This window comes from Oncorhynchus tshawytscha, linkage group LG34 (genome assembly GCF_018296145.1).
Source record: "Oncorhynchus tshawytscha isolate Ot180627B linkage group LG34, Otsh_v2.0, whole genome shotgun sequence".
Classification (NCBI taxonomy): Eukaryota; Metazoa; Chordata; class Actinopteri; order Salmoniformes; family Salmonidae; genus Oncorhynchus; species Oncorhynchus tshawytscha.
This window is the reverse complement of record NC_056462.1, coordinates 2,160,467-2,185,095: the sequence shown is the minus strand read 5'-3', so window position 1 is coordinate 2,185,095 and position 24,629 is coordinate 2,160,467. Positions and strand designations below refer to the sequence as shown.

The window sequence follows — 24,629 nt, the reverse complement described above, 5'->3', positions numbered from 1 at the left end:
CTACGGTTTATATGCTCTCCGGAGCAAATTATAATGGAATTAGTTTGTGTAACAGATCAAATTGGCATTGAGCTTTTTGAAGTTCAGGTTTCAAAAGCTATACAGGACTTTTACATGGTATGATACACAACAAATTACTACTGAAAAACCTAAGGGACCCTTTCAAGAGTCCATATAAAACGTAACAAAAATGAAAATCTAAATCAACTGCATAATTAAATCTTTATGGAATCAAAACTATAAATACTGAATAATAAGAATAATAAAAACAAATGAATAGAACAAAAAAAACAGACCATTTTGGCAGTCTTTTCTTAAAAACATTGATTTTACAGTTATATTGCTCGGAATGTGATGCTATTATCTGAGCTACACTGATTTTGTGTTAAAGACGAGTCTTAAATATATCTTAGCTAGGGGCCCATATTATTCATGTTTTTTTGTGACGTTCACATTTAGTACACACATGATTTGAATATTGCTTAAATGGAAACGTACAATAAATAAAAATGTCTTGCCTTTGTCCAGCGTCTAGCTAGCAACAACCGTCCATCGCTAAATATAATATTTTCTCTGTATCAAACCACAGTGCAACACACTTCTCAAATACATTACATTCACACAGAATACAACATCAACAGCTGGTAAATTGATGCCTAAGGACAAAACATTTTGTGAGGGCGTACATACAGTGTACGACTGTGTGATAATGAACACACAACACATGCCTGATGGTCAATGTCAAACACATTCAATTCCAGTGGCTCCGCTCTTCGAACCACTTAATGATCGGGTATAATTTTAGTAGTAGCATCACTGAATTTTCAGCCATTGTATCGTAACGTTACAGTATAGTGCAGAATGCTTGGATATCGTGGCAGCTGTAGCTCGAGGCCTGAAAACTACCCTCAGGGGAGATATAAATAAACATGGCAGGGTGTCAAACACACCAAGGACAGATACACAGATGAAGTGGCAAAGGCCCTCTGAAAACCCCACTGTCCGAAAGGCAATATCCTGGGTGTCACAAGAGTCTGACATAGGAACCCTGTTCTCAATACAGTACAGCACTTTCAAGGGAATAGGGTGGCATTTTTACACTAGAATAGGATGCCCTTTAGATGCACCTTTGAAGTGCCCCCATTTCCTCCTTGGTGAAGTGTTCTTCCTGGTTCCCACCACCGACGTTGGTTTGGTATCAGAGGGTACTCTCGTAGGTGATTGGGGACTCGGTCATAGTTCCGCTTTGCTCCCGCTCTGCATATCCAAGGAAAAAGGGTAGAAAATTATTTTTAAATGGCTTTTACTGTGTGTATGTGTGTGTGTGTGTGTGTGTGTAACTGAACTGCCTCTGAGTATAAACAAAATATGACTATAGGCCAAATGGTCAACATGGAAAATGTCTCAGTGAGTGTAGTCTGAGACACAGCGATGGGCAGGTAAAACGTTTCACCAGGACACACAGTGTAGTCATTAAAAAAATCTCCCTGCAAACCTGAAGAGCAAAAAAAGCCACCATTGTTTGGTGACAGTGCTGAGACGAAGCATGACGCAGGAAACAAAAGACTACCTGAAGCCACAATGCAAATCATTCTCCAACCCACGGCTTCTCTTTATTAGCCTGAGATTCTGACTGATAAGCTCTGTTTCACCACTGTCAACAATGTTGAAACAAAAGCATAACAGTTTGGATTCCAGGTTTTCCAAATAAAGATAATCTCCGTCATAAAGGGACACTGCTTTTCATAAACATGCTTCCTTCCCTATGCTGTGTGGACAAAGCAATGACAAGCTGGTTTAAAAACAAAAAAAGCACAATGGTGTATAATAGGAGTGGAGGTTAAAACCATAATGTGCTGTATAAGGTCACCGTTTATGTCATGTGGAGGATGACAGCTGTCACTCAAGCAAGGTTAGTAATAGTTGTGGGTTTTTGTGTGCGCTTCGATTTTAAAAACACTGAGATGGTGAGGCAGTCCTTCCTATTACTGTGTGTGTGTGTGTGTGTGTGTACACTTCGGTCTGTGCATTTATGCAGACGACGTGTTTGCACATTCTGTGTGTGCGTTCTCACCCCAGGCAGGGTTCTTTGGTTTCTGCAGCAGGCGAGGTCCTGTGAGTCCGATGACCAGGGCCCCTATGGGGGCGGTGAGCAGGATCGAGAGCACGGCCACTGTCAGCACGTCCATGCCGTACTTCTCCAGCACCTTATCCTCCTTGGTGCGGGCCATGTCCAGCGCTGTGGAGCCGATGGCCGCCTGGGGAGAAAAGAGGAAGGGAGGAGATCGACACATTGGCCACGTTACCCTCAACATTGTGAGTTAAAGCACCTACAATTTATTGGAAAACGCCGACACTGGGAACGATATGACAGATGTTGCCCAACCCCTTCCCCTTCTCATGCAGAGAGCACCAGAGTGTGCTTTTTTTTTAAACTCACAATACTAATATTGCTACAGACAAAAACATGTTGCAATCACAAGTTAGTTACAATATTCAAATGCTATGGTTATTTTGCTTGTTGAAGCCTTTCATTGTGTCAGGAAAATTTTAGCCTTAGAATCTTGTTCTTGTTTTTGTTTTTTTTAAATAGAGAGAAAGGTAGGAGAGTGCTGAAAGAGCAGTAAGCTGGATTCGAACCCGTGCTGGCAGAGGTAAATCGTACGTGTGCTCCACAGGTAGCGGCTTAGACCACTCCGGGCCACCTTGGTCCCTGTTTAACGTTAAGTACCTGTACGGTGGCTTTGGGTAGCCAGGCCAGAGCGATGAAGAGCTTCTCTTTGAAGTTGAAGCCGGCACACAGCACACAGACGAAGGTGAAGAGAACACGCACCAGCAGACCAATGGCCAGAGAGCCTATGCCCAGGCCTGGTGAGACAGGGAAGGGAATAGGGGATAGAATGATAAACACTTTATTCAGGTTAAAGTAGGAAAACACACCTGATAGAAGATCTCCAAAGAGCGGGGTATAAAGGTATATGTGGTGTGTGTGTTCTTACCGACTGTGTGTTTATGCGTGTGTTTGTGTTCTCACCGACAGTGTTTTTGTCCAGCTCTGAGATTTGGATCTCAGCCCCGATCAGGCCAAAGAGCAGTGGCTGGAACACTTCCCAGGCAATACCCACTATGTCCTCCACAGGGACCTGCACACAAACACGCAGAGTCAGTCAGACACACACGTTACGGTTTCTCAAATTACTGACGTTTTCAAACAATTTGTGAAAGTAGTCAAATGGAAGGGTTTGAGAAGCACTATCAAGACAAGTGATAACAAAAACATTTTTTTTAAAAACACTTACCAGACACAAACCAGACTACAGAGAGAGTTCAGCAAACACCAAGACTTCACAACTTTGTTTCTCTACTAGAGAATCTGCCTCCCAAAGAGACTATATCAGATGTGACTCTGAATTTAGGATTGGGCCTCTGTATACTGACTGGAAGGGTCCCACTGTGTCTTAAGACAACAGTTTGTGCTACACTGGAACGTTCAAGCTGTCCAGCTGCTATCCGATGCTTTAGTTTAGTCCACTGTGTTAGAGGTAAGGGCTGGAGGGGCATTTGGGTGTTGGGTGAGAGAGTAAGCGCCTAGCTAGAAGATGCAGGGTACGGAGGGTTGAGTGAGGGGTCGGCACGGGATGGGGTCGTTGACTGACCTTTGATCTTCTCCAGCCTAGGCCAGCCAGGAAGGCAAGGACCAGGGTGCAGAGGCCCCCCGAGCCGGGGAAGCCGGCCACGTTGCTGCCGAACACGGCAAACACCGACAGGCCCAGCAGCAGGAATGAGCGCTTCATCACGACGTTGTCCTACAGGAGAGAGAGCGAGAGAAGGAAGAAAGGACGCATTAATAAAGTTTCCCAAACAAGGACTATGTCCCTGGACTAACATTACTGAGAAAGGGAAACGCTACTGAGAAAACTGAGCTCTGTTATAGGTCAACTCTACAAGCTAGTTTCCTAGACCTGGCCTACTCCTAGACTAACAGCTAAGTGCTTTCGATGGAGATTCCTACCTGGTCTTTGCTGGGAAAGTAGCGCAGCAGAAATCCCAGCAGTACCCCAGCTACCATTCCCCCTCCCACCTCCAGTATACCTCTCAGCAGGTTGTACCACATGGAGCCTGCAGAGGGAGACACAGCACAACAAAACATATGAAGTTAATATCAAAACAGATGGGATCGTCCCAAATGTTACCCTGTTACTCCTATGTGGACCCTGGTCAAAAACAGTTCACTCTATAGGGAATGGGATGCCATTAGGGACGCAGTATGCAGCAGGAAGTCAATAATACAAATCATGCAATACAGAGGAAGACACTGTAATAGCTCATACTAAATGGTCCTGTGTAAGCTCAGTTGGTAAAGCATGGCGCTTGCAACATGGTTCGTAGGTTTGATTCCCGAAGTGTGAGGGCGTCATCTATTGGATCCAGCACGGATTGCAGGAAGATCTCTAGTAACGTTGCAACAAAAACAGATAATAAAGTTCTATTTTTTTCTAGTGGTCTCCTCTCATCATTGGCTCAGAGCAGAGGCACAAATCAACATGCTCCCGACTAATTGGATCCCTACCGGTGGCGAAGGCCATGCCCATGCAGGTGGTGAAGCCGGTGATGGCCAGGATGTCGTCGAAGCTGCCGGCGGCCATGAGGAGGGTAGGGATGCCCTGCTCCAAGCCGTAGCCGTCCTTCTGCAGCAGCAGCATGGAGGGAACCACCACGGCCGGGGACACGGCTCCCAGCACAAATCTACAAGAGACAGGAGAGCCAAAGTGAGGGTTAATCATCATATTCATCAGGTTCGGGTTGCCAGGCTGAAGAACGACCTCCGAAGTAACAACCTGTAATATGAATAATGATCATATGACCATTTAGCCAGTACAAACCTACAGGAGAGGAGACACACTATGAGAGTTCATCATATAATATGGGCCCGTGGAAGATGCTTTCAAAGGTCGGGTTACTGTAAAAGCACTTTGACAACTGTTGATGTAAAAAGGGCTCTAAATAAAAATAACACATTTGATTGATTGATTTGAAGACATCAAACCTAGAAGGGACAGGGGAGGGGAGAATACAATGAGTAAAGACTAAGTGTTTAATGATGCAGCTTTACTAATAGGGATTAGTTTGAGATATACACTATATGTGGACATCCCTTCAAATGAGTGGATTTGGCAATTTCAGCCACACCCAATGCTGACAGGTGTATCAAATCAAGCACACAGCCATGCAATATTCCATAGACAAACATTGGCAGTAGAATGGCCCTACTGAAGTGTGGCAGATCATCAACGTGGCAGATCATCACATTTCTGCCCTGCTAGAGCTGCCCCGGGCAACTGTAAGTGCTGTTGGCAATGTCTAGGAGCAACAACGACTCAGCCGTGAAGTGGTAGGCCACACCAGCTCACAGAACGGAACTGCCGAGTGCTGCAGCACGTAGTGTGTAAAAATCACCTGTCATCAGCACAAGAACTGTTCGTCTGGAGCTTCATGAAATGAATTCCCTTGGCCGAGTAGCTGCACACAAGCCTAAGATCACCATGCGCAATCCCAAGCGTCGGCTGGTGTGGCGTAAAGCTCATCAGTGCCCAACCGCACTAATGCTCGTGTCTGAATGGAAGCAAGTCCCCGCAGCAATGTTCCAACTTCAAGTTGAAAGCCTTCCCAGAAGAGTGGAGGCTGTTATAGCAGTAAAAGGGGGGGACCAACTCCATATTAATGTCCATGATTTTGGAATGAGATGTTCGACGAGCAGGTTTCCACACACTTTTGGTCATGTAGTATATTTAGAGGGATGGATGAATAGAATGATGGACAGATCAGAGTGAGAGACCATAAAAGTGGAGAGGACAAGAGAGGGAGCAAGAGGAGCGAGGACGAGAGAAATAGAGAAGACAGAGATATAGCAAAAGAGAGGGAGAGAGCGAGAAAGAGAGGAGAGAGAAAGAAAGAAAGAGAACAAAGGGCTAAGTGTCAGGATGAAATGAAAATGTATAAAGGCGGCGTCTCCAATCCTGTTCATCGAGGGCTAACCATCCTGTCGGTTTTTGCTCCAACCCCAGTTAGAACTAACCTGGTTAGAGCTAATTATTAGAATCAGGTGCACTAGATTAGGGTTGGAGTGAACTCCTACAGGACGGTAGCTTTCCAGGAACAGGATTAGAGAGCCCTGGTATAAATGATACTTCAAGTGTTCATGGTGAGGTAGCTGCTAAAATACTCTACACCTGTCTTATTGGAATGAAAGCGGTGTTAGGTAGCCCTTTAGCTTTACAAATGCATCGGGAGGCAGAATACTGAATGGGATTTAGAAGAAGAAGGCTCAGAGAGGACGACAGAGCGACAGCGAAGAGAGATCGAGAGAGAAAGAGAGACAAAACGAGACCGAGAAAGAGAGTTTACCCTAGGATGAATCCCCAGATCCAGGGCAAGCCCATGAGGAAGTGGGAGACGCTGGCGACGGTGCAGGCCTCGATGATGCAGGGTCCCATTCCCACGCGCGCACATACCATACTCAGCTTCTTCAGAGCCTGGGAACACACATGTACACACACCAATTAAAGGAAAAATCCACATTGCATTAGTCCACTGTGGATACATTCACAAAATGTTTTGCATGTCTGCAGTCAAGTTTTGAAGAAATAGGATTTTCAAGAAGCAAAGTGTCACTTGCTACATCATGATGATGATGATGATGATGAGTTTTACACCATGACGACGTGGCAAGTGACACTTTGCTTCCTGGAAGTCATGAAAACTTAACTGCTGAAATGCAAAACATTTTGGGACTGTAACAGTGAACTAATGAAAAAGATATACACATGTATAGTTTGAGGGGATGTTTCCTTTAACACAGGAACTTAAATAATAAAAGACAAGTACTAAACACTAAAAGCGTCGGCCTATGGAGAGAGATGAGTGTTTGATTGACATACCGAGCCGTCCAATCCCAGGCCTGCTCGGACCAGGATGACAGCGAGGGCAATGTTCCTCAGGGAGGCAGACCATCGGAAGTCGATGTACACGGCGTCCGTTACCATGGGGATATTACGCAGCAGGAAGCCCGTCAATAGCATACCTGTAGAGAATGACAGAAAACAAGGATAACTTTAATATAATAGTATGATAAAGTAATACTTTTATAAACAACCATGGTGTTATTCTTTGGACTTTCTCTCACAGCAAAGGGGGGGGGGAACAATGTCTTCCTGTTATTCTGAAGACAACCATGTTTTTTTAAGAGTTAAACAGAAAACTTCAGGCTAAGATATTATTCCCATCTTCACAATGGTTCAAATGCCAAGAAATAGACCTTTTATGGAACTGAATATTCAAAAAGTTGAAGATCAATTGGTTTAAGATATCAAAGGCTTCTAGGCATAGGAGTCTTTTGGGAGTAAAGGAAAAACCTTTCCAAGTAGGAATAATGCAAACATTGGAGTCTTTAATCTACTGTATGAAATTGAATTGCCTTTTGAAGGTCAGAAAGATCAATGTGGTCCTGTGTGGTTCAGTTGGTAAGAGAGTGGCATTAGCCAACGCCAGGGTTGTGTGGATTTGAGGCAACGTAGGCCAAAAAAAGGTCTGTTCAGTTCAAACAGTGAAACGGGGACTTTGAACTGGGAAACAGAGTTCCTCTGGGTTTACACAAAGAAAAACAGGGGTTGGAGAGACATTAACTATCAAAGATGTACATCCAACAATCAGGACTTTACTTCTGAACTATGGGAGTGGCCTCTGATCGTTAGTGTAGTGTCTATCCGACAAAGATGGCAAATCAAAAGACCCACCAAACACTTATTTATTATCTCCAATCTCCTTTCTGGACTGTTGAAAGCGAGGAGTAGGTTATGAATCTAAACGTCTGATTATCTCCTTGTGGGCTGAACGAGTGGCCACTGTCTTATTATAGGGGTCTATGCAAACTACAGGACTTGTCATGTGGTTACCAGCATCAAGACTTTGGTCAAAGCTGCGCCGTGTCTCAACCAAGTCTCTATATTATGTTAAGAAATACAAATACATTTGAATTCACTCCCTATCAGTCTAAGTCAACAAGGTAATCACGTCACTGTCTAGGTATGGTAGTAGCACATGTATGACGTACTACACACGAAGTAGCAGTGTTGGCAAAGCCAGACAGAATAATAAAAGACTGTTTGACCATGTTACATGCAGCTGAAACAGTTCCATTTGACATGTATAGTAAAGAGCAGTACTGAGGGGACAAGCAAGTGCATGCATGCTAAATATAGTGAGTGGGTGTGTTTAATCTGAATGTGGGCTTATTATAGTAAGTAGTCGTGTGTGTTCTATCTACGATAACAGCAGATATATTACCAGCAGCCAGGCCACCACTCCCATATCAAAGACAAAAAAAAAGATGGCGTCTCTGACTGTTACTGGGGGCGGCAGAGTAGCCTAGTGGTTAGAGCGTTGGACTAGTAACCGGAAGGTTGCGAGTTCAAACCCCCGAGCTGACAAGGTAAAAATCTGTCATTCTGCCCCTGAACGAGGCAGTTAACCCACCGTTCCTAGACCGTCATTGAAAATAAGAATGTGTTCTTAACTGACTTGCCTAGTTAAATAAAGATAAAAAATGTAAAAAATCTAAAATTACTAAGGAACATGTATGGCACGCAACACCCTGAAGATGCCATATTGGCATTATTGTCTCACTCAACAAGTGAAATGAGGTAGAGGTTACAGAAGATAACCTGTTGTATAGTGCACATACACATGCAGTCATGGACAAGACAGAGCCCATCACCTACAACACACAAACACATATATATATATACACACACTCTCTCTCCATTTGCATTACCTACCCAGTAACGGGGGAAAGGGAGGCAGTTTGGGCAGCTGTATGAGGCCCACCAGTTTGCCCCCGGTGACCGAACAGATGAAGAGCACGGTGATGCCGAACAGGTTCCCCCCCGGCAGACACTCCTTCTCTGTGATGGACCACACCACGCCAAACAGCACTAACGCAATGAGGACTGGGAGGGAGGAGAGGTCAGAAGTCAGTACGTGGCCAGTTAGCAGTTTTTGCCTTTCACCTGCCAAATGTGCTGTACTTGATTTGAAAGGTATAATCTACTACTAAGCCTAAATGTTAACTTGTATATTTCAGTACATCAGGGACAGTGCCTTAGTCCATCTGTAAATCTACTCCATTTGTGCTGTATAAATGCCTCAGGGTATAACTGTGGCACTGTTCAACAGCATGCACTGGATAAAAATCAGCAATTCTAGAGGACCTTTGTGCCCTTTATTGACACACACTGGTTCTACAAACTCCATCCTAACATATTACCCGCTCTCTCGATTTTCCACTCGCCCAAGCACAAAACACTACAAGATGCCAACCCCTGATCCCATAGCAACGTCACCAAGGTAACATTTCTACGGTAGCATTAGCCCCCCCTGGTGCCCGGAATTAAATAAAACACAGACCACAATGGCATTATCAGCACATTGTAGCATTATGAAGGTTCATTAGGCAAATATTGTATCTCTATTCTGGTGTCCATAGAAGTAGAATTCAATTTCTATGGGTACCAGCATAGAGACACAATATTAGAGTGGCCTATTTCTATGCTGGTGCCCACCCTTGGTGATGAGGGAGGACAGGAGGCCTCGGGGCGGGCAGGGGCATTCCCGGCGGAGCCTGCCACAGCAGATGACCGGGGGGTCGGTGTTGGTGCCCGCATCCACCACCGGGTTACGGGGGATGAAGTAGGTCTCCTCCGTGACTTGGGGGGTGGAGCTCCGGCTCACCACCACCTGAATCTGGTTCACACCCAGGAACTACCGGGGGAGGGGGGGCAGAGACGTAGAGGGAAAGGGTCTTAGCTCCAAATGAAAATGTGTCAGTAGTCATACTTTTCAATGAAACTTTCTTACTACAAAAATGAAATTTCAATACAAGCTTCTGAAAAAGTAACACCCTATTGGATATTTGTTTATTATTTTGCCAAAGAGACACTTGACACGAAGGGACACTTCGATGTTTTTCCAAAACTTGCTTCCAAAAAGCATCCTTACATCGTACTCTGATCCCCATTAAAAGGTGCAATATGCAGAAATTGCTCCGCCATTTCCTGGTTGCTAAAATTCGAATAGATCTCTTAATTTCAGTTTATGTAACAAAACAAGCAATGTATAGTGTATGTGTAACCTTTATTTAACTAGGCAAGTCAGTCGAGAACAAATTCTTATTTACAATGACGGCCAACACAAGCCAAACTCGGACGACGCTGGGCCAAATGTGCGCCGCTCTATGGGACTCCTAATCATGGCAGGTTGTGATACAGCCTGGAATCGAAACAGGGACTGTAGTGGCGCCTCTTGCACTGAGATGCAGTGCCTTAAACCGCTGCGCCACTCGAAGTAGAGAATCTTGTACCATTTAAACCTCTGTGAAATATATTTTCAATAACCAAATATATTGTTTTTTCAGCTGTTTGAAGCTGGTGTACAAAACCAAAAGATGCAAAAACAAACTTAACGGAAGCATTGAAATAGTGCAAAGAGAACAGCTCTTGCTTTCAATGAGAATGACTGATCTATAACTAACATTTCCATGCGAATTTGGACAGGTCGCCCAAAAAGTTGCATATTGTAGCTTTAACTTCTCGAGTTGAAATTATTGCAATCTTTCAAGAGAGAATGATTGTGGTGTCAGGAAATTGTTTAGTGTAGCCTCGCCTAACAATTGAAAGTTGATAAGAATTAGAGGTCAGACGATTATGATTTTTCAACGCCGATACCGATACCGATTATTGGAGGACCAAAAAAAGCTGATACCGATTAATTGGACGCTTTTTTTAAATGTATTTGTAATAATGACAATTACAACAATACTGAATGAACACTTATTTTAACTTAATATAATACATCAATAAATTCAATTTAGCCTCAAATATAAAATGAAACATATTCAATTTGGTTTAAAGAATTCAAAAACAAAGTGTGGGAGAAGATTAGAGGGGATTAATCCCCTCTACCACACGGAACCCCACTAATCTACTGACGGAACGCAAGAGGTGGCTAACAACAGACCTCCATCCTATGCTAGCTTGCTACCGATGGCCTGGCTAGCTGTCTAAATCGCCGTGACCCCCAACCAACCTCTCCACTCACTGGACCCTTTTGATCACTCGACTAAGCATGCCTCTCCTTAATGTCAATATGTCTTGTCCATTGTTGTTCTGGTTAGTGTTTATTGGCTTATTTCACTGTAGAGCCTCTAGTCCTGCTCACTATACCTTATCCAACCTATTAGTTCCACCACCCACACATGCAATGACATCTCCTGGTTTCAATGATGTTTCTAGAGACAATATCTCTCTCTTCATCACTCAATACCTAGGTTTACCTCCACTGTATTCACATACTACCATACCTTTGTCTGTACATTATACCTTGATGCTTTTCCTCCTTTTACTCAATGTTCCAGACGTTCTAGACGACCAATTCTCATAGCTTTTAGCCGTACCCTTATTCTACTCCTCCTATGTTCCTCTGGCAATGTAGAGGTGAATCCAGGCCCTGCAGTGCCTAGCTCCACTCCTATTCCCCAGGCGCTCTCTTTTGACGACTTCTGTAACCGTAATAGCCTTGGTTTCATGCATGTTAACATTAGAAGCCTCCTCCCTAAGTTTGTTCTATTCACTGCTTTAGCACACTCTGCCAACCCGGATGTTCTAGCTGTGTCTGAATCCTGGCTTAGGAAGACCACCAAAAATTCGGAAATTTTAATTCCAAACTACAACATTTTCAGACAAGATAGAACTGCCAAAGGGGGCGGTGTTGCAATCTACTGCAAAGATAGCCTGCAGAGTTCTGTCCTACTATCCAGGTCTGTACCCAAACAATTTGAACTTCTACTTTTAAAAATCCACCTCTCTAAAAACAAGTCTCTCACCGTTGCCACCTGCTATAGACCACCCTCTGCCCCCAGCTGTGCTCTGGACACCATATGTGAACTGATTGCCCCCCATCTATCTTCAGAGTTCGTGCTGCTAGGCGACCTAAACTGGAACATGCTTAACACCCCAGCCATCCTACAATCTAAACTTGATGCCCTCAATCTCACACAAATTATCAATGAACCTACCAGGTACCTCCCCAAAGCCTTAAACACGGGCACCCTCATAGATATCATCCTAACCAACTTCCCCTCTAAATACACCTCTGCTGTCTTCAACCAAGATCTCAGCGATCACTGCCTCATTGCCTGCATCTGTAATGGGTCAGCGGTCAAACGACCTCCACTCATCACTGTAAAACGCTCCCTGAAACACTTCTGCGAGCAGGCCTTTCTAATCGACCTGGCCGGGGTATCCTGGAAGGATATTGATCTCATCCCAGTCAGTAGAGGATGCCTGGATATTTTTTTAAAATGCCTTCCTAACCATCTTAAATAAACATGCCCCATTCAAGAAATTTAGAACCAGGAACAGATATAGCCCTTGGTTCTCCCCAGACCTGACTACCCTTAACCAACACAAAAACATCCTATGGCGTTCTGCATTAGCATCGAACAGCCCCGTGATATGCAGCTGTTCAGGGAAGCTAGAAACCATTATACACAGGCAGTTAGAAAAGCCAAGGCTAGCTTTTTCAAGCAGAAATTTGTTTCCTGCAACACTAACTCAAAAAGTTCTGGGACACTGTAAAGTCCATGGAGAATAAGAACACCTCCTCCCAGCTGCCCACTGCACTGAAGATAGGAAACACTGTCACCACTGATAAATCCACCATAATTGAGAATTTCAATAAGCATTTTTCTACGGCTGGCCATGCTTTCCACCTGGCTACTCCTACCCCGGTCAACAGCACTGCACCCCCAACAGCAACTCGCCCAAGCCTTCCCCATTTCTCCTTCTCCCAAATCCATTCAGCTGATGTTCTGAAAGAGCTGCAACATCTGGACCCCTACAAATCAGCCGGGCTAGACAATCTGGACCCTTTCTTTCTAAAATTATCTGCCGAAATTGTTGCCACCCCTATTACTAGCCTGTTCAACCTCTCTTTCGTGTCGTCTGAGATTCCCAAAGATTGGAAAGCATCTGCGGTCATCCCCCTCTTCAAAGGGGGGACACTCTTGACCCAAACTGCTACAGACCTATATCTATCCTACCGTGCCTTTCTAAGGTCTTCGAAAGCCAAGTCAACAAACAGATTACCGACCATTTCGAATCTCACCATACCTTCTCTGCTATGCAATCTGGTTTCAGAGCTGGTCATGGGTGCACCTCAGCCACGCTCAAGGTCCTAAACGATATCTTAACCGCCATCGATAAGAAACATTCCTGTGCAGCCGTATTCATTGATCTGGCCAAGGCTTTCGACTCTGTCAATCACCACATCCTCATCGGCAGACTCGACAGCCTTGGTTTCTCAAATGATTGCCTCGCCTGGTTCACCAACTACTTCTCTGATAGAGTTTAGTGTGTCAAATCGGAGGGTCTGCTGTCTGGACCTCTGGCAGTCTCTATGGGGGTGCCACAGGGTTCAATTCTTGGACCGACTCTCTTCTCTGTATACATCAATGAGGTCGCTCTTGCTGCTGGTGAGTCTCTGATCCACCTCTACGCAGACGACACCATTCTGTATACTTCTGGCCCTTCTTTGGACACTGTGTTAACAACCCTCCAGGCAAACTTCAATGCCATGCAACTCTCCTTCCGTGGCCTCCAATTGCTCTTAAATACAAGTAAAACTAAATGCATGCTCTTCAACCGATCGCTACCTGCACCTACCCGCCTGTCCAACATCACTACTCTGGACGGCTCTGACTTAGAATACGTGGACAACTACAAATACTTAGGTGTCTGGTTAGACTGTAAACTCTCCTTCCAGACCCATATCAAACATCTCCAATCCAAAGTTAAATCTAGAATTGGCTTCCTATTTCGCAACAAAGCATCCTTCACTCATGCTGCCAAACATACCTTTGTAAAACTGACCATCCTACCAATCCTCGACTTTGGCGATGTCATTTACAAAATAGCCTCCAATACCCTACTCAACAAATTGGATGCAGTCTATCACAGTGCAATCCGTTTTGTCACCAAAGCCCCATATACCCCCCATATTTCTTTTAGCTAAATATGCAGGTTTAAAAATATATACTTCTGTGCATTGATGTTAAGAAAGGCATTGATGTTTATGGTTAGGTACACATTGGAACAACGATACGCACCACATCGATTATATGCAACGCAGGACACGCTAGATAAACTAATAATATCATCAACCATGTGTAGTTAACTAGTGATTATGATTGATTGATTGTTTTTTACAAGATAAGTTTAATTCTAGCTAGCAACTTACCTTGGCTTACTGCATTTGCGTGCCAGGGAGTCTCCTCGTGGAGTGCAATGAAAGGCAGGTGGTTAGAGCGTTGGACTAGTTAACCGCAACGTTGCAAGATTGAATCCCCCGAGCTGACAAGGTAAAAATCTGTCATTCTGCCCCTGAACGAGGCAGTTAACCCACCGTTCCTAGGCCGTCATTGAAAATAAGAATGTGTTCTTAACTGACTTGCCTAGTTAAATAAAGATTAAATAAAAGTGTAAAAAAACATATATTTTTTAAAGAATCTGCCAAATTGGTGCCCAAAAATACCGATTTCCGATTGTTATGAAAACTTGAAATCGGCCCAAATTAAATCGGCCATTCCGATTAATCGGACAAACTCTAATAAGAGCGGTACTGGAGCAAATGCCAACGCTACTGGCTTTTTTGCCTCCATTTCTTTGACACACCTATGTTAAGTGGTTCTTCATTGTTGACAAAGAGGTTAGTCATACTCACAAAACACTACTGTGTTCCCAGTAAGTAATAGTTCTCATGCTTATCATAAAGAGTAGATACAGACTTTTACTACAAAGAGTGTGCCACAATGAGAACAGTTAGTGTCATGAAAAAGGCTGTTTTTCCAACTTATACCACACTCTGTGAAAAAAAATCTGCTGGTAGGGTACATCTCGAGGTATGTTTCAAATGACCTAACAAAACGTCAGCAATGATTTTACTTTTCTTTTCCCATAAATAATTGACCCCATCAATGCAATGTAAACTAATGCCTTCAAAACTGATTCTAGATCAATATATGGAACTAGTATTATGCCAAAGCTTCCGGTCAGCCATTTCTCATAGATTCAGTGACTCAGTATCATTAAATGATGTAAAGGCTATCTATTAGCAGTTTGGCTAAAGCACTAGATATACTATACCTCTGCATGGTTCGATACTGGCGAGGCTCCGTCACTGTGTTCTAGGTCCAGCAAGGGAGAAGGTGTAGGTGGCTTCGACTTGGTCTGGTCGTCCTCCATCATGGCATCTAGTACAGTTCACGTTCTCCTCCTCACTTCTCTAACCTCACAGCAAATGCGGTGGAGGGTTGGCCATCGGTGCATTGCTGCTCTGTTCCTGTTGTATCCCAAGGTCTGACTGTCCAGCACTAGCTCCCATTCAGTGAGTCGTCACCTCTTCATCAGTCAAAGGCAGTGAGAGTGAGTGTTTGCTTGGTGGAATTGGCCAGAGCCATTAGAGGCAAACACGGCTGTAGAGATAGGAGGTGGAAACCAGCCAAATGCAGGAGCAATCAAAGGTGAAGGTAAACAGTAACTGTAAAACAGACAATAAAGACTGAGGTTTTCAAATTTCAGCATTCTGCTATGAGTATGGAATGAGACTGGGAATAAGGGCATCAATGCATGAATTCATAACTTCATATAGAAATCATACTATGTTATTAGCCACATTGCCACCAATCTCCTTCTCCTATGATAAAGGCATTCAATATAATGGCATTTCAATTACAGCAGTATCCATTTTATCGGAACCAAGCTGAAGTTCGATTACTTTATATAAACACGTTCCACCCAGTTTTTATGCGAGTAAAGTCGTACTGAATAAAAATAAATCGTCACAGCTGTGATGGAAACAGGAAGTTTCGGTACAATTTTATAAATGCAGACAGATAATTTGTTCGTTCAACATGGTTGGATCTTTTTGAACTTCACAGGGTGGCGACAATGCACGGTGATGCGCTTGATGCCGCTTTCCAATACATATCTAGGGCCTTATTCTGGTGATATGATGATCGGTGCTTGACTGCCGTTCAACAAAAAATACAAATATTCTCATCATGTAGACTAGCCTACCCGCACGCGGAACTTCCTTTCATAGGATAACCAGATCCAAAGTAATTCTTATACAACGGGTGATTAGTTGAGCCTTATTTGAAGGCGTGACATCACTTTGAGCATCACCGTACCAGGCGGTGATACAGCCCGACAGGATGCTCTCGATTGTGTATCCGTAAAAGTTTGTCTGGATTTTGTGTGACAAGCCAAATTTCTTCAGCCTCTTGAGGTTGAAGAGGCGCCGTTGCGCCTTCTTCACCACACTGTGTAGGTGGACCATTTCAGTTTGTCCGTGATGTGCACACCGAGGAACTTAAAACTTTACACCTTCTCCACTGCTGTCCTGTCGACGTGGATAGGGGGGTGCTCCCTCTGACGTTTCCTGAAGTCCATGATCATTTCCTTTGTTTTGTTGACGTTGAGTTAGAGGTTGTTTTCCTGACACCATACTCCCGAGTGCCCTCACCTCCTCCCTATAGGCCGTCTCGTCGTTGTTGGTAATCAAGCCTACCACTGTTGTCTCGTCTGCAAACTTGATGATTGAGTTGGAGACGTGCTTGGCCACGCAGTCATGGGTGAACAGAAGGGGGCTGAGCATGCACCCTTGTGGGGCCCCAGTGTTGAAGATCAGCAAAGTGGAGATGTTTCCTACCTTCACAACCTGGGCGGCCTGTCAGAAAGTCTAGGACCCAATTGCACACGGTGGTGTTGAGAGACCCAGGGCTTCAAGCTTAATGATGAGCTTGGAGGGTACTATGGTGTTGAATGTTGAGCTGTAGTCAATGAACAGCATTCTTACATGGGTATTCCTCTTGTCCAGATGAGATAGGGCAGTGTGCAGGAAAATACATCGTCTGTGGACCTATTGGGGTGGTACGCAAATGGAAATTGAAGTGGGTCTAGGGTGACAGGTAAGGTTGAGATGATATAATCCTTGAATAGTCTTTCAAAGCACTTCATGATGACAGAAGTGAGTGAGTAGTCATTTTTTATTATTTTTTTACCTTTATTTTACTAGGCAAGTCAGTTAACAACAAATTCTTATTTTCAAAGACGGCCTAGGAACAGTGGGTTAACTGCCTGTTCAGGGGCAGAACGACAGATTTTGTACCTTGTCAGCTCAGGGATTTGAACATGCAACCTTTCGGTTACTAATCCAATGCTCTAACCACTAGGCTACCCTGCCGCGATACCTTTGCCTTCTTGGGTACAGGGACAATGGTGGCAAAATTGAAGCATGACTGGGATAGGGAGAGATTGAATATGTCTGTAAACACACCAGCCAGCTGGTCTGCGCATGCTCTGAGGACATGGATAGGGATGCCGTCTGGGCCAGCAGCCTTGTGAAGGTTAACACGTTTAAATGACTTGCTCATGTCGGCCACGGAGAAGGAGAGCCCACAGTCCTTGGTAGAGCGGACCGCATCGGTGGCACGGTGTTATCCTCAAAGCGGGCAAAGAACATGTGTAGTTTGTCTGGAAGCAAGACGTCGGTGTCTGTGATGTGGCTGGGTTTCTTTTTGTAGTCGGTGATTGCCTGTAGACCCTGCCACATATGTCTTGTGTCTGAGCCTATGAATTGCGACTCCACTTTGTCTCTATACTGACAATTCGCTTGCCTTGCGGAGGGAATGACTACACTGTTTTGTATTCGGCCATATTCCCAGTCATCTTTCCATGGTGAAATGCGGTCGGTCATGCTTTCAGTTTTGCGCAAATACCACCATCTATGTTGCCAACGTAGCAGTGCGCACACTGAACGATGTGGCACAGATGTTGGTCACACACTTCAACATTCTTCACTTGTTCGTGAGGATTCTCAATACCACGCGGTCTCATGAAAACAATTATGTGATTACATTTAATGTAGCTATGAGCTGAGTGTGGCGGTATTTCAAGTATAAAGAACTGGCTCTTTTGCTAGTTGTCCTGATGTATCTGTATACGTGCCAGGAGATAAGATATGACTATATATAGCTAGCTCCCACAGCCGGTCCAAGCTAGCTAGCTATATTGAACTAAAATATAACATTTCAAAGATTTGACTGAGTTACAGTTCATAGAAGGAAATCAGTCAATTTAAATAAATTCATTAGGCCGTAATCTATGGAGTTCACATGACTGGGAATGGGCGCAGCCATTGGTGGGCCTGGGAGGGCATAGATCCACCCACTGGGGAGACAAACTCATTCGGATTGCCTGGGCCTTTCCCCACAAAAGGTCTTTATTATAGAAAGAAACCTACGCAACCACAGGTGAAGAATCTGGATGTGGAGGTCCTGGGCTGGCGTGGTTACACGTGGTCTGCGGTTGTGAGGCCGGTTGGACGTACTGACAAATTCTCTAAAACGATGTTGGAGGTGGCTTACGTTAGAGAAACTAACATTAAATTATCTGGCAACAGCTCTGGTGGACATTCCTACAGTCAGCGTGGCAATTGCACAACCTCTCAAAACTTGAGACATCAGTGGCATTGTGTTGTGGGACAAAACTGCACAGAGGCCTTTAATTGTCCCCAGCACAAGGTGCACCTGTGTAATGATCATGCGGTTTAAAAATCTGGAGAAATGCTCACTGACAGGGACGTAAACAAATTTGTTCACAACATTTTAGAGAAATAAGCATTTTGTTTGTATGGAACATTTATGGAATCCTTTATTTCAGCTCATGAAACATGGGACACTTTACATGTTGTGTTTATATTTTTGTTCAGTATAGAAAGAGATTCCATAACGTTAGTTTACGCGAGTTACCTTGCCTCACCTCACCTCACCGAGTACGGTTATATTTACACAATATTACGATTATTGTGAATCATCAGATTAATATAATAGTTAGTTTAACACGTTTACATGTTTTGCCGGAATAATGATTTTGCTAATAATCCTGTTTAACGTTACATGGACACATTTGAAATCAGGCTACATGATGGGATTTTTTTTTTTTTAAGCAGAAAATCGCCAATCAAAATAAACATGTGCTCATACATTCATTAACACTAATAATTTGATATTCAACAGATTATAGGAGATGGCCGAGTATGGCGTTAAGTGTTTACATGACCATCTTAAATCGGCGTAACGTCAAAATCGAAGTAAGCATACACCGATTAAAACACCGGGTTTTCTAAGAAAATGTTGGAATTATTAGGGCACGTTAACGCTTAATTGGCGTTCAAGCACTGTAATTGATATGCGCATGTGCCAGCACCGGTAGCTCGAGCAAACGGGAAGTATACGTTTTAGAAATCGTTTTCACATACAAACTTTATATGTCCGAACTATTGTTGTGTGCATGTAACCGTCCTCGAGTCTCGACGTCAAACTGCAAAGTTACCACACAGACACATTATTGCAAAGCAGCCATCGGGATAGTGAAAATTATAACCAATACCGCCAAAAAAATATGACGTTGTTTATGCCAGTAAACTACACTGACCGACGTTAGCTAATCCAATTTTGAAGAAGAAAACACTAATCAATGCTAGGTTTAACGCGAGACCATATGGCACCTTTTGGAACCTAGCTACTTTAGCTGGCTAACGTTATTCTCAAGCCTATAGCATATGGTCTCGCGCATTAGCAACAAACTAGCTATTTGGCTTCATCGTATTGCGTGCATTCACATGATTCATATCGACGGCCTTTAAAAAGTATGTATTCCCGTAGACGCTTAACACTATGGCTAACTATTATGCCCCGGCGGTCTAAAAACGCACTGAATTACCGCGCGCAAACCTTCAGAAAAATAGCTACCAACTGTTGTTTTATAAATCACACCATAAAGTAGTCACAATGACTTGTCACTCACCTCAAAACGCAATAACTGCCGTACCCATTGTATGAACTGTGTGTGCCTGCTAACGGATTCCACAGGATTAGTGATGTCCTCTCCTGCACGGAGTTGCTACAGTACGTGATGATGGGCTGGAGGGATGACAAGACCATCCACATGAGATCAGTGTGTATTATTACAGTAACACACCGTTTTTAATTCAGGATTTTGACTGCTACAAGGCTAAGCAACAAAATAAAATAAAAAGTACATCATTTAAAAAAAGAAACATACATAGCAATAGTAGTTGGACCTATTGATCGGATCAGTATACTGTTCGTTCTATTAAAATCCGAATTTAAACATCGAAGACGGATATGAATTTCCACTGCATGACATTGTTTTCTAATCTCATCCACAAATTGTTACTCAATAACAGAAAGGCGTGGAGAGCAGCGGCTACAAACTGGATAAATACACACGGAGAGGCGTGGCTAAATGTGACCACGCCCCTGGGTAGGGTACAGTGGTAGTTTACTCCCATGTGTCACGCTAAACCAGGTATTCCCAAACTGGGGTACGCGCAATGCCGTCGGGGATACGCCAAATAAAAATGTGATTCACATTTTTATTTTTAATAAAAAATATTTAAAAAATCTTCACATTTTCAAACAGTCCATTTATATTTTCCAACAGGGCTATACATTTGGGTGAGTTTTTTTTCTCGCATCAGTAGCCTCCTTTCACTGCCAAAAATGAAAATGTTATTATCTAGCGTTCAGTGAAATAACAACACAATGTCAAAAACAGGTAGCCTAGTTAAATAATTAACATCCAATCACATTAACCATTACTCTCTCGTTGGAATTCCACTATGTAGCCAAACTTAGATGTTGCTCATTCCATTTGCTCGAAAATAGATAAATGATTTTAAAAAGTAAGTCCATAGAGACACATTCCAGCTCTACTGGTAGTACTGCTACTACCAGCAGTACTACACCTGACGACGACACAAGTTGTTCTGCTTCCACAAGCACATCCAATGCTAGCATCAGTAATTCTACATTTGTTGTTAGCCCAGCCAGCATGGACATTGACAGTTGTGAATCTGATGCAGCCGAAGAGCTACTCCCCATTACCCGGGAAAGCACTGAACAACAGACAGGGACGTTGGACCATTAAAGAGGCGCAAATATGATGAGAATTACATTGATTTGGGGTTCACTTATATTGGGTGTAGTGCCTTTCCTCAGCCACAGTGTGTTATATGTGGAAAAGTACTATCTCACAACTCAATGAAACCTTCACTCCTGCGAAGACATTTACAAACAAAACATGCCAATTTGAAAAATAAGCCACAGGAATTTTTTGAGCAAGAATTAAGAAGACTTTTGAGTAGTAATAAATGTATAGCAACAGATACCATTAATAGGAATGGGCTAGAAGCATTTCATATGGTGAGCTACCGAGTGGCTAGGACAGGCAAGCCCCATACTATTGTGGAGGACTTATTTCTTCCTGCTGCCGCGGATATGGCTGGGACAATGCCGCTCCCGACGCCACTTGGGTACACTGCAGCATCCACCGAGAGGCTCTTGCTGCCTGACAGCTTGAAAGACGTTTTGGACACTACAGTGAAAATGGTCAACTTTGTTAAAGCAAGGTCCCTGAACTCTCATTAATTTTCTGCACTATGCAATGACATGGGTAGTGACCATGTAACACTTTTACAACATGTAGAAGTGCGCTGGTTATCAAGGGGCAAAGTATTGACAGTTTTTAAAAAATTGAGAGATAAGCTTAAAGTTTTCAATACTGACCATCATTTTCATTTGTCTGACCGCTTGCATGATGACGAGTTTCTCACACGACTGGCCTATCTGTGTGATGTTTTTTCTCACCTGAATAATCTGAATCTAGGATTACAGGGAACCTTCGCAACTATATTCAATGTGCGGGGCAAAATTGAGGCTATGATTATGAAGTTGGAGCTCTTCTCTGTCTGCATGAACAAGGACAACACACAGGTCTTTTCCATCATTACAGACAATGTCAAATGTGATATAGCGAAGCACCTGAGTGAGTTGGGTGCGCAATTACGCAGGTAATTTCCCGATACGGATGACACAAACAACTGGATTCATTGTTCCTTTCATGCCCTGCCTCCAGTCCACTTACCGATATCTGAACAAGAGAGCTTCATCGAAATCGCAACAAGCGGTTCTGTGAAAATTGAATTTAATCAGAAGCCACTGCCAGATGTCTGGATAGGGCTGCACTCGCAGTATCCTGCCTTGGCAAATCGCGCTATTGCAACCACGTACCTACAGTTGAAGTACGTACCTACAGTTGAAGTCGGAAGTTTACATACACTTAGGTTTTTCAACCACTCCACTTGTTAACAAACTATAGTTTTGGCAAGTCGGTCAGGACATCTACTTTGTGCATGCCACAAGTCATTTTTCCAACAATTGTTTACAGACAGATTATTTCACTTATAATTCACTGTATCACAATTCCAGTGGGTCAGACGTTTACATAAACTAAGTTGACTGTGCCTTTAAACAGCTTGCAAAATTCCAGAAAATGATGTCATGGCTTTAGAAGCTTCTGATAGGCTAAATTACATCATTTGAGTCAATTGGTGGTATTCCTGTGGATGTATTTCAAGGCCTACCTTCAAACTCAGTGCCTCTTTGCTTGACATCATGGGGAAATCAAAAGAAATCAGCCAAGACCTCAGAAAAACAATGTAGACCTCCATAAGTCTGGTTCGTCCTTGGAAGCAATTTCCAAATGCCTGAAGGTTCCACGTTCATCTGTACAAACAATAGTACGCAAGTATAAACTCCATGGGACCACGCAGCCGTCATACCGCTCAGGAAGGAGACTGTTTGGCCATAATGACCATCATTATGTTTGGAGGAAAAGGGGGAGGCTTGCAAGCTGAAGAACACACTCCCAACCGTGAACCACGGTGGTTGCAGCATAATGTTGTGGAGGTGCTTTGCTGCAGAAGGGACTGGTGCGCTTCACAAAATAGATGGCATCATGAGTACGGAGAATTATGTGGATATATTGAAGCAACATCTCAAGACATCAGTCAGGAAGTTAAAGCTTGGTCGCAAATGGGTCTTCCAAATGGACAATGACCCCAAGCATACTTCCAAAGTTGTGGCAAAATGGCTTAAGGACAACAAAGTCAAGGTATTGGAGTGGCCATCACAAAGCCCTGACCTCAATTCTATGGAAAATTTGTGGGCAGAACTGAAAAAGCGTGTGTGAGCAAGGAGGCCTACAAATCTGACTCAGTTGCACCAGCTCTGTCAGGAGGAATGGGCCAAAATTCACCCAACTTATTGTGGGAAGCTTGTGGAAGGCTACCCACAACTTTTGACCAAGTTAAACAATCTAAAGGCAATTCTACCAAATACTAACTGAGTTTATGTAAACTTCTGGGAATGCGATGAAAGAAATAAAAGCTGAAATAAATCATTCTCTCTACTATTATTCTGACATTACACATTCTTAAAATAAAGTGGTGATCCTAACTGACCTTAGACAGGGAATCTTTACTAGGATTAAAATGTCAGGAATTGTGAAAAACTGATTTGAAATGTATTTGGCTAAGGTGTACAGTGGGGCAAAAAAGTATTTAGTCAGCCACCAATTGTGCAAGTTCTCCCACTTAAAAAGATGAGAGAGGCCTGTAATTTTCATCATAGGTACACTTCAACTATGACAGACAAAATGAGGAAAAAAATCACAAATCCAGAAAATCACATTGTAGGATTTTTTATGAATTTATTTGAAAATTATGGTGGAAAATAAGTATTTGGTCAATAACAAAAGTTTATCTCAATACTTTGTTATATACCCTTTGTTGGCAATGACAGAGGTCAAACGTTTTCTGTAAGTCTTCACAGGGTTTTCACACACTGTTGCTGGTATTTTGGCCCATTCCTCCATGCAGATCTCCTCTAGAGCAGTAATATTTTGGGGCTGTTGTTGGGCAACACGGACTTTCAACTCCCTCCAAAGATTTTCTATGGGGTTGAGATCTGGAGACTGGCTAGGCCACTCCAGGACCTTGAAATGCTTCTTACGAAGCCACTCCTTCGTTGCCCGGGCGGTGTGTTTGGGATCATTGTCATGCTGAAAGACCCAGCCACGTTTCATCTTCAATGCCCTTGCTGATGGAAGGAGGTTTTCACTCAAAATCTCACGATATATGGCCCCATTCATTCTTTCCTTTACACGGATCAGTCGTCCTGGTCCCTTTGCAGAAAAACAGCCCCAAAGCATGATGTCTCCACCCCCATGCTTCACAGTAGGTATGGTGTTCTTTGGATGCAACTCAGCATTCTTTGTCCTCCAAACACGACGAGTTGAGTTTTTACCAAAAAGTTATATTTTGGTTCTATCTGACCATATGTCATTCTCCCAATCTTCTTCTGGATCATCCAAATGCTCTCTAGCAAACTTCAAACGGGCCTGGACATATACTGGCTTAAGCAGGGGGACACGTCTGGCACTGCAGAACTTGAGTCCCTGGCGGCGTAGTGTGTTACTGATGGTAGGCTTTGTAACTTTGGTCCCAGGTCTCTGAAGGTCATTCACTAGGTCCCCCCGTGTGGTTCTGGGATTTTTGCTCACCCTTCTTGTGATCATTTTGACCCCACGGGG

At 43.5% G+C, this 24,629-nt stretch overlaps 1 protein-coding gene across 2 annotated transcripts; it reads right to left on the bottom strand.

The window, feature by feature from the left end:
* Positions 1–203: 203 nt before the first annotated feature.
* On the bottom strand, positions 204–20,399 carry LOC112231708 (sodium/hydrogen exchanger 9B2). 2 transcript variants are annotated; one of them, XM_024398429.2, is made up of 14 exons: positions 20,238–20,399; positions 19,980–20,095; positions 15,255–15,648; positions 9,618–9,816; positions 8,835–9,005; positions 6,939–7,081; positions 6,406–6,533; positions 4,571–4,746; positions 4,013–4,119; positions 3,657–3,806; positions 3,035–3,143; positions 2,732–2,868; positions 2,075–2,258; positions 204–1,257 (listed from the first exon to the last, which is right to left on the bottom strand). In XM_024398429.2, exons 3-14 carry the CDS (start codon positions 15,354–15,356, stop codon positions 1,199–1,201), a joined length of 1,665 nt encoding a protein of 554 aa, XP_024254197.1. In that variant the 5' UTR covers positions 15,357–15,648; positions 19,980–20,095; positions 20,238–20,399; the 3' UTR covers positions 204–1,198. The 2 variants fall into 2 exon arrangements, with proteins under 2 accessions (XP_024254197.1, XP_024254199.1); XM_024398431.2 differs by having other exon boundaries at positions 15,255–15,583.
* Positions 20,400–24,629: the final 4,230 nt, after the last annotated feature.

Bases quoted from the DNA above. Each gene is read 5' to 3' on its own strand.
- LOC112231708 (XM_024398429.2), bottom strand. From the start codon at position 15,356: ATGATGGAGGACGACCAGACCAAGTCGAAGCCACCTACACCTTCTCCC. The intron at 7,082-8,834 runs GTAGGTAATGCA...CATTCTCTACAG, and splicing joins TCCCTTTCCCCCGTTACTGG to GTATGCTATTGACGGGCTTC. The intron at 2,259-2,731 runs GTACTTAACGTT...TTTTCTCCCCAG, and splicing joins TACCCAAAGCCACCGTACAG to GCGGCCATCGGCTCCACAGC.